The sequence below is a fragment of the Microtus ochrogaster genome, linkage group LG8 (genome assembly GCF_000317375.1).
Source record: "Microtus ochrogaster isolate Prairie Vole_2 linkage group LG8, MicOch1.0, whole genome shotgun sequence".
In the NCBI taxonomy this organism is placed as follows: Eukaryota; Metazoa; Chordata; class Mammalia; order Rodentia; family Cricetidae; genus Microtus; species Microtus ochrogaster.
Genome location: NC_022033.1, coordinates 22,006,821 through 22,021,579, shown reverse-complemented (window position 1 = coordinate 22,021,579; position 14,759 = coordinate 22,006,821). Strand labels below are relative to the sequence as shown.

Sequence of the window (14,759 nt, the reverse complement as noted above, 5' to 3'; positions counted from 1 at the left end):
AAAAAAAAAAAAAAAAGGAGATTGCTCAAAGGTTAAAAGGACTGGCTACTCTTGCTGAAAACTACGATTTTTCTTGCAGAAAAATCTAATCCCTTCAAAGTTATCAGGCACGATATGCTTTACATACACGCCTGTAAACACTCAAATACATGAAATAAAAGCTTTCTTAAATAACAAAATAAGTTGGGCATGGTGTCACACACCTTCATTCCAGCAACAAAAGTAGCAGTGGCAAGTAGATCTCTTGTGAGTAAGAGGCCTAATATACATAGGAAGTTCCAAGAATGCAAGGGCTCCAAAGGAATATCTTCCCTTAAAAAAAAAAAATATCACTTGTCTACAGCCTGGTCTACAAGAGCTAGTTCCAGCCGGGCGTTGGTGGCGCACGCCTTTAATCCCAGCACTCGGGAGGCAGAGGCAGGCGGATCTCTGTGAGTTCGAGACCAGTCTGGTCTACAGAGAAATATCCTAGGAGGTGAGGAACTTGTACAGTAAAAAAAAAAAAAAAAAAAAAAAAAAAAATGAAGCTGACTTAAAATGTTCAGTATAGGGCTGGAGAGATGGCTCAGTGGTTAAGAACACTGCCTCCTCTTCCAAAGATCCTGAGTTCAATTCCAGCAACCACATGGTGGCTCACAACCATCTGTAATGAGATCTGGTGCCCTCTTCTGGCCTGCAGGCAGAGTACTGAAAATACTGTATACATAGTAAATAAGACAGGGTTTCTCTGTAGATTTGGAGCCTGTCCTGGAACTAGCTCTTGTTGCTAGTTTCGAAACAGGTTGGTTTTGAACTCACAGAGATCTGCCTGCCTTTGCCTCCCCAGTGCTGACATTAAAGGCGTGCGCCATCACCGCCCAGTCAGAGAAACTGTCTTAAACACATACATATATAAATACACAATAATGAAACCAGTGCAATAGTTCATAATCATTGTTTTTAAGGTACCAATACTGCAAAAGGAAGTAATACTTAAGATCAAACTCATCAAGTATGTTTAAAAAGTAGGGTTTCTGGCCGGGCCGTGGTGGCACACGCCTTTAATCCCAGCACTCGGGAGGCAGAGGGAGGCGGATCTCAGTGAGTTCGAGACCAGCCTGGTCTACAAGAGCTAGTTCCAGGACAGGCTCCAAAGCCACAGAGAAACCCTGTCTCGAAAAAAAAAAATAAAAAAATAAAAGTAGGGTTTCTGGTTGTTTACAAAACATTATAACAAATTTAAAGGGAGAAAAAAGCCAATAGTTACCTTACAGGGCTCTTGTCTTTCCTGAATGGACTTTTGCTTCGGGAACGCCTTCTGCTGCAAGATTAAAAAGTTTCACAAGTTACCCTAACAGTAATATCTCATTAGTTCCTTAAAAAACAATATAAGCAATTCAGAAGTATGTTTAAAAACCTTAATTTGATGCTATGAGGCAACCCAATCTTTCCTCGGATGGCACTGTTAAATTTTGGTCCGGAGCTAAAAAGAAAACACAAAATTACACTAGTTACAGGTTTAGGGTCTTGCTATGATCAAGTTTATGGGCTCTGCAGCAAGTCTAACAATGATTAGGCAGCTTCTTTTCTACCTCAATTATAAAGAGGAAACAATTAGAAAAATCTGTAACTTTATCTCAGACCTCTAGCCCTTTTATATATTTATCTATCCTGGACCAGTTAGAGGTGCCAAGAACATAAGATACAGCCTCAAAAATTTTTCATTCTAAAAAAATTCATCACATCTACTTTTAGTTTTTCACCCATATAATCATGAATACAAGATTGAGTCTTTTAAAATATAGAAATAGAGTAAAGAATGCCTCTGAACTCTCATTGCAGCATCAGTTTACTATGCAGTTCTTTATCAAAAAAATACACATTATATAGGGAAGAATGACTTAAACACTTGCTCCTCCTGGCTCAGTCTGGTAGTGATCAGATTAGTGTTGAATTACTGAGCCATTGCAGCCATCTAAAGAATTTTTTTGTTTTGTTTTTTGAGATAGGGTTTCTGTGTTAACAGTCCTGGCTTGCCTGGACCTCGTTCTTTAGACCTGGTTGGCCTAAACTCACTGAGGTCTGCCTATCTCTTCCTCCAAATGCCGGGATTAAAGGCATGTGTGCCACCACCACCCAGCTCATGTAATAATTCTTAAAGAGAATATCAGCACATTTAATGTACTATGTTTTATTGTAGACAATATTTATGATATATTCTTATTTTTATTTAATTTTTGTTTTCCTGCAGCTCATTCTATACACTAGGCTGACCTCAAAGTTTTAATAGAAATTTAAAGCTAATTCACTCATTAGAAAATTGGGAATTTTATTTATTCAAAGACAACTAACACCCCCTTAAGCTGATCCTAATATTGTAAAACATTGTAATAAGAGGATTTCATAGTAACTCATTCAAATTACAAATGTTTTTTGTACCTTTATAAAGGTAAAGATTACTCAAGGTTTTATAAGGTAGGTACATGTTAATTAGTATGCAATAATAGTCCTCAAAGGACCATCATAGAGGTTGGGCAAAATAAAGTAATCAGAGGGCCTGTCATTAATACTTAGATAGTTTTAATAGAAACTTTGTCAACCTGTAACTAAGCAGTTTCATGTAAAATTGATTTGACCCTTCTAAACTTAAAAAAATAATTTTTAAAAAATAGGGTACATACTTGGCTTGGAATTCACATCAATATGGACTGGGACTTGGCTGTGAGCTGCCTCCTCTGACTCACTAAGCACTAATAGTAAGATACTTACTGGAATGATTAATGATCATTTAATTATATAAATTTAATTTAATTAATATGTATAAAATATTCTGTCTGTATGTCTGCAGGCCAGAAGAGAGCACCAGACCTCCTTACAGGTGATTGTGAGCCACCATGTGGTTCCCGAGAATTGAACTCAGAACCTTTGGAAGAACAAGCAATGCTCTTAAACACTGAGCCATCTCTCCAGCCCCCTATAATTTTTTTTTTTATTATTTCATGTTCATTGGTGTTCTGTCTGGTAGTATGTCCTTGTGAGTGTGTCTGATCTTGGAGTTACAGAGCTATGTGCTGCCATATGATACTGGGAATTGAACCCCAGTTTCCTGGAAGAATCGTCAACCATCTCTCCAGCCCCATAAAAAGTATAATTTCTTTCTTCTACTACAATTAATACAAACAAGTATTGTGGATTTGGGGGTATCACTACAAACCCTTGGCTGGCCTAGAATTGGTTGTCCTTGAATTCAAAAAATCTGCTTCTGCCCATCCAGACTACTAGGTTTCTGCCTTAGGTATAAATAAAATAGTCCAGTTATAGATTCAACAGTTCAACTGGAACCCAACACAAGAAAAGTTTAAATAGAACAGGGTGTCAGGCACAGACATGCACAGGCACAGACCACACCCACCCACCCATCCTCTACAACAGTATTCTGATTTTTAAAGGTAGCTGAATCCATTTAGTTCATCCTAGTAAGACAATTAACAATCTTACTTAAAGGATGTGGAGTAAATCATGAGAAAATAACAGTAATATTTTTGATATATTATCCAGAATTAAAATAATACTGTGGCTCCATTATCATCATGTAAAGTCTAACACTACGGCTCCATTACCATCATGTAATGTCTATAAAATAACTAGGAGGAACCTAGATGGGAAACATCCACAGAAACACATACTATATTCGTAAATGAAAGAGTAAGAACCTAAACTACTCAAAGATCTTAAAAGTTAATGCCAGTATCTCACAAAACCCAGTATTTTGAATATGTTGTTGACAATTATCATGATTAGTATATGTCCAAGTTTATTAGTTAACTTAGGGAGTGACTGATTTAGTCGACTGTCTTTGAGTTAAATGCATAACTACTTAAATTTTAAAAATTAAATGTATTGGTTAAGGGCAATACTGGCAATACTGCTTTCACAGAGGTCCTGAGTTCATTTCCTAGCCATCAGGAAGCTCACAAATAACTCTAACTATAGCTCCAGAGGTTGGGTAGTTCAATGCTTGTGGCCTACAGTGACACTTAAACTCACTTGCATTTGGCAACTCATACAAGCATAAATACTGTAAAAGTAGTTTACAAAGGTTTGCTTAGAGAAGAGTTTAGGACTTAGGTAACCATTAAGTAAAGACTGTAATTGTTTCAAATACTTGTTTATAAACACAATTTTCCACCAAAATATGTGAATTTCTTATGTGCATTGTTGCTTTGCCTGCCAGTTACCTTGTTATTTATGGTCTTTGTTATTTTTTCTTCCACAGCCCTGCGAAGCTGAGGGTCGAACCCAGGGCCTTGTGCTTAATGCTCTACCACTGAGCTAAATGCCTGCGTGTGTGTCTATGTAAGGGTGTCACAAGCCCTAGAACTGGAGTTGTAAGCGGCCATGTGCCTGCATGCTGAGAATTCAAACTGGGTCCTCTGGAAGAGCAATCAGTGCTCTTAAAATAGTGAGTCATCTCTTTTTGTCCCAGGTGAATTTTTAAGTCATAACGAAATTATCTTAAATTTCCTTAAATAAGGCATGCAAATTTCTGTAACAATCTACAAAGCTTAAATACAAATAATAAAGAGTAATAAGCCTAAAAATTGAGAATACATATTGATGAAGGATTTCAGTTTCCCAGTCACAAACAATATTCTTCATAAACTATACTTAGATACGTATTTTGTGTTCTAACAGCTTACACACTTTAGGTTTTTCTCTACCAAGCACTCAAATGCTTTCTTTTAATTTGGACTGGCAAGCAAATTATTGCTACTTGGTCAGAAAGAGTTGGTAAGTTTGTAAATCAGTACCCATACTGTATTTTCTCCTTACTAAGCTTCAATGTCAATATCCTTCATTTTAAATGTTATTGAAAAACAGAATCTTACAATTCATATTCCCCCAGTTAACTTGCTATCTAACCAGAGGTAACAAAAGTCCTAATTAAAGTTACATACTAGGGACTTCTGTAGCGGCCTCGGAATCTTCTATCTCGACTTCGTGAGCGGCTTCGTCTCCTTTCTTTGCTTCTACTTCGCTTTCGTTCCCGGCTTTTGCTCTTTTTCCTTTCTCTATCTCTACTTCGCTTCCGTTCCTTACTTTTGCTTCTCTTTCGCTCATGACTACGACTTCGGCTCTTGCTTTTTTTTCTCCTGAGGGGGGGAAAATATCATTATCACGCTGATTTAAACATTAACTAATATATACTTCCTTTTATGGTCAAAATGTTTATCCTTTTGTAAATGTATTTTTACCACACTGTACAATGGCACAAAAATCATACTTTAGGAAAAACAATTCCTAGGTAGGGACATAAGACCCCATCCTTTGCTTCATGTTAAATGAAGACAGCCAAAGAATTGAGAAACAGGTTTAAGAGGAAGAATTTGCAATCATCTCCTGAGGCAGCTACAGCTTGAAACAAGAGACAGGACTTGCTGGTAAGTAGACAACCAAGGCTGAGCATCAGAAAATGATTTATCTGCCATTCCCATAACAGACCACCAAGCATAATTGTAATCTATAAGTTTGTTTGTTTTTCAAGACAGGGTTTCTCTGTGGTTTTGGAGCCTGTCCTGGAATAGCTCTTGTAGACCAGGCTGGTCTCGAACTCACAGAGATCCACCTGCCTCTGCCTCCCGAGTGCTGGGATTAAAGGCGTGCGCCACCACTGCCCGGCTGTAATCTATAAGTTATAGTAATAAGTTACATTATGTTCACATTAAAGAAATAGTAATTGTCACGTAAAATTTTCCATACAACAATTTAGTTCAAGTCAACTGACACAATGTACACATAAGCATATTTTGAACTTCCAAAACATATACATAGCATTTTACTTTTCATGGACAAAACTACAATCATAAAGGATACTAAGAATGCAATAAAATTCACTTTTAGAACCCCAGAGTATTGTGACCATAGAAGTTTTCTACTTAAAGCTATAATGAAAATGGAAAATGCCCTTTTAAGCTAGTTTATACAAGCCTGTGGGACAAAATTAAAATAACTTGACCTTCCTTGGAAACTAAAAAAGTCTATTAGTTATCTTTCCACTCATTTCTGTTCCTCATAGTACTTCACCCACTGGTTTAATAATTAAACCTTGAAATCTGTATCTCTGTCATCACCCAAATTAGAGGTGCCTTCAGATATTTCAATGTAAATGAAAGACATTTTGAAATAAATTTATTCCACCAAAATATCCATTTTGACAACTCTACATCATTAGGAAAATTAATTAGCTATTGAATCTGTATCAAAGCAAAGTTAGCAGAACAACTGAGGTGTGCCTCAGAGAACCTGTAAGCAGGTCATCTTAGAGTGCATTGAAAATAGAAAATGAAGACACCCACCTTCTGGAATCTTGAAACCCACACTCCAATCACAAGGAGATGTAGAGCTTTCCAAGGAGGCAGAAACTTTGTCTAAAATTTCAAGATAATCCACCTGACTGTCAGAAATATGCTAGGTAGCACATGACAGAAAATTAGGCTACACTCATTATTTATATAGAAGTCAAACCAACTCCAATGCTCAGAAGGGCAACAATTAACATTCCAACTTTGATGTTTCAATTCTGATACTATTTCTTAAGAGTAGAGAATTCTGGAATGGCTAAAACCTAAGTCCTACCTATAAATTAGGGGACAAGGTAAAAACTCAATTCCCCTGAAAAAAGAAAGGACAGTAAGTTTTTGCTCTGCTCAAAGACAGCCCACAGCAGAGTCAATCTGCCTATTTACCTCTCATATGCCCCCAATCTTATTCTGTCAAAGGAGCTTAAAATATAAATACATAAATCAGAGAGCTAATTTTAACTCAATGTCTTCCTAATCCCCAACTACATCTGAAGGCAACCCCAGATAGGTAAATAGACAACATACTAAGATAGAAGAAAATACCATCTTCCATATAAAAGCCCAGACAAAAGACTAGTGTTGTAAGAAACCAAGATACTTCTATCTATAGAACATCTATCAACTAAAGAAATAAATACATAAATCAGAGAGCTAATTTTAACTCAATGTCTTCCTAATCCCCAACTACATCTGAAGGCAACCCCAGATAGGTAAATAGACAACATACTAAGATAGTAGAAAATACCATCTTCCATATAAAAGCCCAGACAAAAGACTAGTGTTGTAAGAAACCAAGATACTTCTATCTATAGAACATTTATCAACTAAAGAAATGGTTATAAAAATCCATCCTAATAGTCAAATCCTGTTACAACTTAAATGAGACTTTCCCAAGTATTTAGTGGCAGTGGAAATTGTACTGAACATCATTGAAGTAAATGGTCCACTGGGCCTTTGGACTTTTTGGTTATATGGCCTCTGCTGTAAAGGTGTTTTGCTATAACTGGATTTGACCTCTTCCATGTAAGAAGATCTAAATTTTAAATGCAAAGTATTCTGGAAAATAAGAAAAAAAATAGAAAAGTCATTTATTCCAAAATTTGATAATCCATACCACAGTAGCCAATATATTAACTGTGCCATTTTACTGTTATCCTTTTCTAAATGATTCTTTAAAGATGTTAACAAAATAAAGTTTGATTTGAGACTGCAAAACTGGTTACAGCAAAAAATACTTCTATGAGGAGCAACCTCAAGTACCTAAAGAGTTTAGTGGAGGCCTTGACAAACTCAGTGTTAAAATTCTTCTGAAAATAAGCAAACCAGTTATTTCCAACTTTTATCCCTTTACTACTGGGATATGATACAATGAGTGTTACAAGTCAGCTACAATTGTTTAAACAGAAATTTATATACTTAGCTAACTTAGTCAGAACGTACAGTTTTTTATTCTACCTTATCAGCAAGTTATCTCCAATTCAATAAGGTTTTAGCATGAAACATACAAAAATGACATCTACCTTAGGTTAACACAAATTATCTTAAAATGAGTAAATACTTGTTTTGCATTTCACCGAGCGTTTCAAGTTTTCTTCTACAATATGTTCAATTAGTTTAAATGGCACATTCCTTCAAATCACCATATAATAAAAGCTTTGTGACTAAATTAGGCAATTGCCTAATTTAAGTGAACTGTAACTAAAGAAGCCTTGAAAAATCTGAAGATATTACTAATTGAAGTGTTTAGGAAAGTCTTTAAAACAGTTATGTTAAATTGTCCAACTGACTGTACATACAACAGATAAAAAACAACAACAAAAACCCACTATCTCTTATAGAGTGCTCAGTGCTTAAATTCCTCATAAAAGCTTGGTGATCTTAACAAGTTTAGTAACAGGATTAAAAGAATACAATCTGAAGACATTAGTGGGAAGAAGTGACATTAAAAATGTGGAAAGATTTGCATTTAAGCTTATCCTCATCATCCTTTGCACATTTACGATAAAAAAATCTTATTTACTAAGTCACACCTAAAGTGAGTGATTTTTATAAATTGGTAGACTCCTGTTCCAGTATTTTCTTAACATAAAATTGCAAAACCCAAGACTTTAGAGAATTGTTTCTTTCGCAAAGGTTAAAAATGCATGGAATGAGCCCTGTCAACTTGCTGTCTGTATTCACTTTTGACTAGGAGGGAAACATTACTGAGCCCACCTAATCTTGTTCAAGAAAAAAAATTTCCACAAATTAGACCTGTTTCCCCTTAGCATTTATTTTTGCATTTTCTACAGGATCTCACTATGAAATCCAGGCTAGCATTGAATTTATGATCAGCCTGCCTCACCTTAAGGAGGGACTTGTAAGCTGGCATCATCACACCCAACCAACATTAAAATTAATCCCTTACTACCATACTAAGATTATAAAACTTTGGCTTAGCAAAACCTAAGTGATCCACACTGAACCATTTTCTCATCTATTTTATGAAATTGTATCAACCTACCCTAACGAAGTTGTAAGGATGACTGAGGTAGATATTATGAAGCACTCTGAGCTCACAGGAGGAAAACAACCAGAGTCAAGTAAGTGGCTATTTTACCATCATTTTCATTATGTATTATGGGTCATTACAAAATATTTTAGTATGCCATCATAAACATGGGCTAGAACTTAATGCATGTAACATGACCTTATGATATTAAGAATCACTAATCTTGGAGCTAAATGGTAATTTCACAACAGCTGACAGGCTCCATCTTTATAAATTAGATCCTGTTTAAACTGTTAATATACCTTTTTATGTACTATATTCTGTGTTGTCCGTAGTATGAAGTTCTTATTTCAGGTTACTCACCTACCCCAAATAAACTACATATTCTTAACGATCTCCTTAGATATACTAGAGATAAAAAGGCCCAAAACAATGAATAAAAATATATTTTAAACAAAGAGTTACTAAGCATGCCCCTTTATTACTACCAAAAGGGCCTTTAAGCAGCAAGGAGCAGAAATAATTCATAGCCAATTCCTTTAGTGAATGAAGGTTAACAGTATTTTCCATGGTCTTGATATTATCTTTGTTCTAATGTAACTCTTTTATTCAATTATTATCACATCTCCAAAAAATTAAGCCAAAGTTACCAAATTTAAAACATTATAGAACTCAAGAGAATCATGGGATCCTTGGAGGGCAAAGTGTCCAGAAGGTCTCTGAAACCATATCCTGAAGTCTACATCGCAAAGTCCATAGTTTTATGTCCTGAAGGACTTTCTCATCCCAAAAGGTATGACCAGTATTCTAAGAAGCGAAGAAAACCATAGTTTGATGCTTTAGGCAAAAGAACACAAGATATCCACCACGTGAAGTTTAGAAACCCACCCTCCCAGGTTCCTTGTTAAAACTTACTTTTTGCTACGTTCTTCGTGGCCATTAGCACTGCTCAACTTGTTCTCATCCTAAGCAAGGTTGATAGAAGAACATCATGAGGACGAAGTGGTAACATTTCAAGTTGTCAAAGGGTAAAGGGAATAGGAATAAGAAAATACAAGACAATTTTAAAACTAATTACTTATTTAGTTTATCATGGAAGGCTATAAAAAAAATTTAGATGGTATACGTTTAACCACTTTGTTGCTAATAATTAAGTCATCAAGAAACAAAAATTAAAATCTTTCCACATTAACATATTTACTTTCTTACAGAGTTTAGATATTAAATAAGTTATCCAGAGTTACAATGTTGAAGTGGTTAAATATGATTTCTATGAAACATGAAGTCATTGAGTTTTATTCCATGTGCTATTGTCCCTCTTGTCGGTACCATGGCTCTATTTCTGCCTAAGCCCCAAGTGGCCATGCTAGCAGCCAGCCACTATCGATTTCCTGTGACCGATGCCATTCCTGAGATCTTCGCCCATTTCCGTTGGAGGGTTGGGACTGTAAGAGCTTGATGCCACCTCTGTCACACATCTCGCCCTGAAGCAAACAGGGATTCACACTGCTTTAGTAATGTTGACTCCCAAGAACCCAAGAAAAGTTAATTAATAATTCACCAGTCCAGCCTAAACATTTCCTACTTCCATACCTGTTTACATGGAATTACATCCATGTTAAACTAAGACAAGAAACATTAAAATCAGAAAATACATCTTCAAGATTCTAGCATTACAAAATTACACTATTTAAAACTATCAGCATTCATCCAAAAGGAACCACATGGTCGTGCTACACTCGAAAACAAATGTATTATTTTTAAACGGTTTATGCGCAATGTTTATTTCAAAGTTTAAACACATCAGCTATAGTAGTATATCTGCTGAGTTACAAAGCTTAAGGTTTGTGATACCAGTGATAATGCATGCATACTGCTATTTTCACCACCAACTGGTAAAAGAATGAAGGGTGTTTACTTTTACTGTGATACTGACTGTCATTGCTCTGTTAACCAAAATAATTCCTTGGTAGTTTTTAGCGTGAAATACTATGGTAGGGCCTAATTAAAAACAATATACTATGGAGAGCAGTAAAACAGTCATCAAGTGACTCTAACATGTGACACTGCCTCTTGCCTTTTGTTGGTTTTTTTTGGTTTGTTTTTGTGCTAATTTCTATTCAGGGATCCAAGAATTTTAGTAATTATTAACTGAAAAGCAGATCAACACCTGCCTGGTTTTAAGTTTTATTATCACCAGCCTTATATCTATTATTATAAAATAAATTTTTAATCTCACCCATTTCTTCTTTAAAGACTTGTAAGATGATTTACTTGTCACGGACTGGTTATAATTTATTCTTGGACCCCTGCTATTTTCCCAAACCACTACATTCACCTTTTTTGCTATACCAAACTGGAGCTGGTTAATTCTTAGTTGAGTCATTTTACCTAGGGGACCACGGTACAGCGATAAGTCACTCAATTACTACCTTATGATTGACAGTTCACACTGGAATCAAAGGTGAATTCATGGGAGTAGAGGTGAGATATCGTTAGGCAAGTCTACAAAGAGAGATAGATGGGCATTTATTCATCACGCTGAAGTGAAACTACTGCACAATATTATTACATCAATAGCATATATTTACTTTTGTAAGTTACATGTAATGCATCTCTGATAAGATAATCAAGAGGGCTCCGGGAAGGTTAGTTTACATTTCAGCAGTAGTTTCGTGAATAATGCTAAATTAAGAAATATATTAAAGCTCACTGGCATGTTTTTCTCACCTTCTTGTAAGGGGCCTCAAGCATTGCTTCAATATCAATATCGTCTGCCATTTTCTCTACACGCCTAGGGAAGAACAAGATAATCCTGTAAGTAAACAACTCCAGTTATTCTTTAAAAAAAAAAAAAGATTTCCTCGGCATACAAAATTCAAATTTTAAGCAAAGTCCTTAAAAAGCCCTACAATGACAAAAATTGTGGGATGCGCATGAATACAATTTTGACTCGGCTAAGCAAGCGTGAAACGCTTCTTTTATCAAACATACGGTCAGAACCCAATGTCTGATCTCAAATGCCGCCTCTGAAACTCCCGAAACCGAACCCGAGAATCTGAGGCTGAGAGCTTCCTTCCGCACAAAACCCGCGCTGCCATTTTAGCGGCAGAGGGAAACTCCCTCTGTTGGGAGGGGTTGTGTACCAAGGTAGCATTCGACAGGCGCCATGTTGGGAGGTCGCGACCAGCCCCGGCCTCGAAAGGACAGATCTTTATCTGCCCAAGGTCCCCAAGGAGGGCCTTGCCACCACCAAAATAGCCGCGGTGAGCTTGCCAGAAATGAAAGGCACAGCTACGGACCTGAGACCGACCTTGTCGAGAAGCCCCCCACCCCCGCGCGCGGCTCAAAGCCAACGCAAGCTGCCCTCGGTACCTCGGCCCACCCGACCCCGGGAAGCGGACCACGGCAGTCCGCAACGCCGCGTACCTGTGCGGGCTTTCGCGCGCCTGTACTCGGCTCGGGAAGTCTGCCGCTGCCGCCGCCGGTGCTACTGTTAAGCCCCTAGGCCCAGGCCGCGGTACCGCCCAACCCGAATATCGGGCCCCGAGGGCGTCTAGGCCCAAGCGAATCTAAAAGAAACAATGGGATTAAAGGAGCCCGCGCGGGAGAGCAGGGCAGCGGCTTTGGCAGTTCAGGATCCACCCCTGCGACAGCGTCGGCTCGCTCCCTGAAATGGCGGCCGCTGCTCCTCAGTACTCATTCACCAACACACATACACACACACAAACACCCGGGGTCTCCCGGAGCCTCAGCACGGGCTCTCGCGAGAAACGGCCAAGCGTTCCAGACTGGAAAAAACGAAATATCGCGAGATCTCAGGAAGGCTTCGGCGACCGTAGCCCAATCTCGTGCAATGATTGCGCCACAGAGGAGCCCATCCCCCTCTTCCCCTCCTCCCCCACCAGAGGTGCATGGAAATCTCGCGATGCTACGCCGTCTCTAAGGCAAAGACAGTTGGTGCATTGTCTGTCAATCTTTAGAAGAATGCTTTGCTGAGTGGAGCCTTGAGGTCTACCCCGGCTGGTGTGGTCTCCTTTCGGGGTGTGAACGTCCCCTCCCCTGACCCCTCACAATCGACCTCCCCGACACCCTCCTCCCACCCAGGTGGCTGTCAAGGTCGCCATAAGGCAACCTATTATATAGTACATAAGGCTATAGAGTAAGACGTTCGTTTCCAAATTCACTGATGGTGAAAACGCATGCAGACGAGAATAATCAGGGGAAGTGGGAGAATAATAAAAAGTACGATTGCTTTGTCATTCGGTGTCACTGGTTAGATGCGTCCTCGATGCTGAAGCTTCGGAACACCCTTAGAAGCTGAAGGTGGGCGAGGTTATAGAAGAAACTATTTCCCTCACCAATGTGTAGCTGTCTACTCCCTGCATGTAGTCGAGCCATGTGTCACTATTGCTTGTTACTTTAAAAGTATCCCTTTTTTTTTTCCCTAGGATTTTGGGAAATAAATCCACGTGTTAATTTATTGCTTTTGTTGTTTATTAGGCTTTTATTTTGTTTGGGTTTTTTTCCGATTTTTGGGAGGGTGGGGTGGGTGATACTGTCGTAGAGGACAAACTGCGAGGTCATTGTAAAATTTTTTCCCCTTTCATAGAAAAGAAAATGTTTAAAATAAAATTAAATATCAAACCAGTCCTGAAACCTACCAGACTGTTTGAGGATATAAAGGATTCAAAATGTGACACCTTGATCGGTGTAGCTGACCTTGGGCAAGTAAATTAAGCTCTCAGGGTATTTATCCCATTTCCTCCTCATAAGGAAGGAGGGAGAATGTAATTAGTAGCAAGGGGAAGCATGACAGTGACCAAGGCAGCAAATGTTCATATATGAATTCCAGGTTTAGCAGGGGATGTCTATCCAGGTGATCTCGCCATGAAATGAATGAAGGCTCATTAGTAGGATGAAAAATAAATATGATGATTGAAATGCTGGAAAAAATATTTTAATCATTGGTATCTTCTAGGAGGGCGCTGGAGAGATGGCTGAGAGGGTAAGAGCACTGGCACTTCCAGAGGTCCTAGTACAATTCTCAGCAATCAAGGGTGGCTCACATCCATCTATAATGAGATCTGGTGCCATCTTCTAGCTTGCAGGCAGTACACTGTATACATAATGGGAAAAAAAAAAAAAAGAAAACTTCTGGGGGCTGGCAATGTAGCTCAGTTGTCATATAGCTTGCCTAGCATGCCTGATGGAGCATGCTTTAATTCCAGCACTTGAGAGGCAGAGGCAGGCAGATCTCTGTGAGTTCGAAGCCAGCCTGGTCTACAAGAGCTAGTTCCAGGACAGACAGAATTGTTAAACAGAGAAACCGTGTCTTGAAAACAGAAAAAAAAAAGAAAAAAAAAAAAACAGAGGCAGGGGGATCTTTGTGAACAAGAGGTCAGCCTAGTCTATATTGGGAGATCCAGGCCAGTCAGAGCTGCATAGTAAGAATCTATCTCAAACAATACCTAGAGGACATGTAACCATAAAGAGGCCCAGCACTTGGGAGGCAGAGGCAGGAGAATATCTGTGAGTTCAGGGCCAGCCTGGTCTACAGAGCAAGCTCCGCAACAGCCAGGACTACACAGAAGAAACCTTATCTCATAGAGAGAGAGAGAAAAGGAGAGAGAGGCTTTCTCTCTCAGATGTGGTAGAATACTGAGATTCCCCATAGCTCCTACTGAAAGACTACACTTCCCAGCTTCTTAACCTATAAAGGGCCCTAATCCCATCTTCCTCTGCAGGCATTTTGACCATGGGGTGGGGGAGACAGAAATGGCCCCTCACCCTGTGTAAACGTGGTCGTGGTCTTGTCTGTCTCTCTTTTTTTTTTTATTTTTAACTTACATTCTGTAGACCAGTATGGCCACAAACTCAGAGATCTGACATTACCCAGTATAACTTTCTCTCCTTTTTTTTTTTTT

The 14,759-nt window shown here is 38.4% G+C and overlaps 1 protein-coding gene across 12 annotated transcripts in view; it reads right to left on the bottom strand.

Annotated features, from left to right (window-relative positions):
• Rbm39 (RNA binding motif protein 39) overlaps positions 1 to 12,563 on the bottom strand; it is a 34,773-nt gene extending 22,210 nt beyond the window's left edge. For 2 of the 12 annotated variants that reach the window (XM_013352131.2, XM_013352133.2), the window contains exons 1-6: positions 12,262 to 12,563; positions 11,563 to 11,626; positions 9,748 to 9,797; positions 4,938 to 5,132; positions 1,397 to 1,462; positions 1,247 to 1,300 (exon numbers count right to left, since the gene is read on the bottom strand). In XM_013352131.2, the coding sequence (XP_013207585.1) occupies positions 1,247 to 1,300; positions 1,397 to 1,462; positions 4,938 to 5,132; positions 9,748 to 9,797; positions 11,563 to 11,613 (416 nt within the window). In that variant the 5' untranslated portion in view covers positions 11,614 to 11,626; positions 12,262 to 12,563. Of the gene's footprint in view, positions 1 to 1,246; positions 1,301 to 1,396; positions 1,463 to 4,937; positions 5,133 to 6,331; positions 6,410 to 9,743; positions 11,338 to 11,562; positions 11,627 to 12,261 lie in introns of those variants that run through there. The other 10 variants (XM_013352132.2, XM_026787256.1, XM_026787249.1 and 7 more) reach the window with 9 other exon arrangements.
• Positions 12,564 to 14,759: the final 2,196 nt, after the last annotated feature.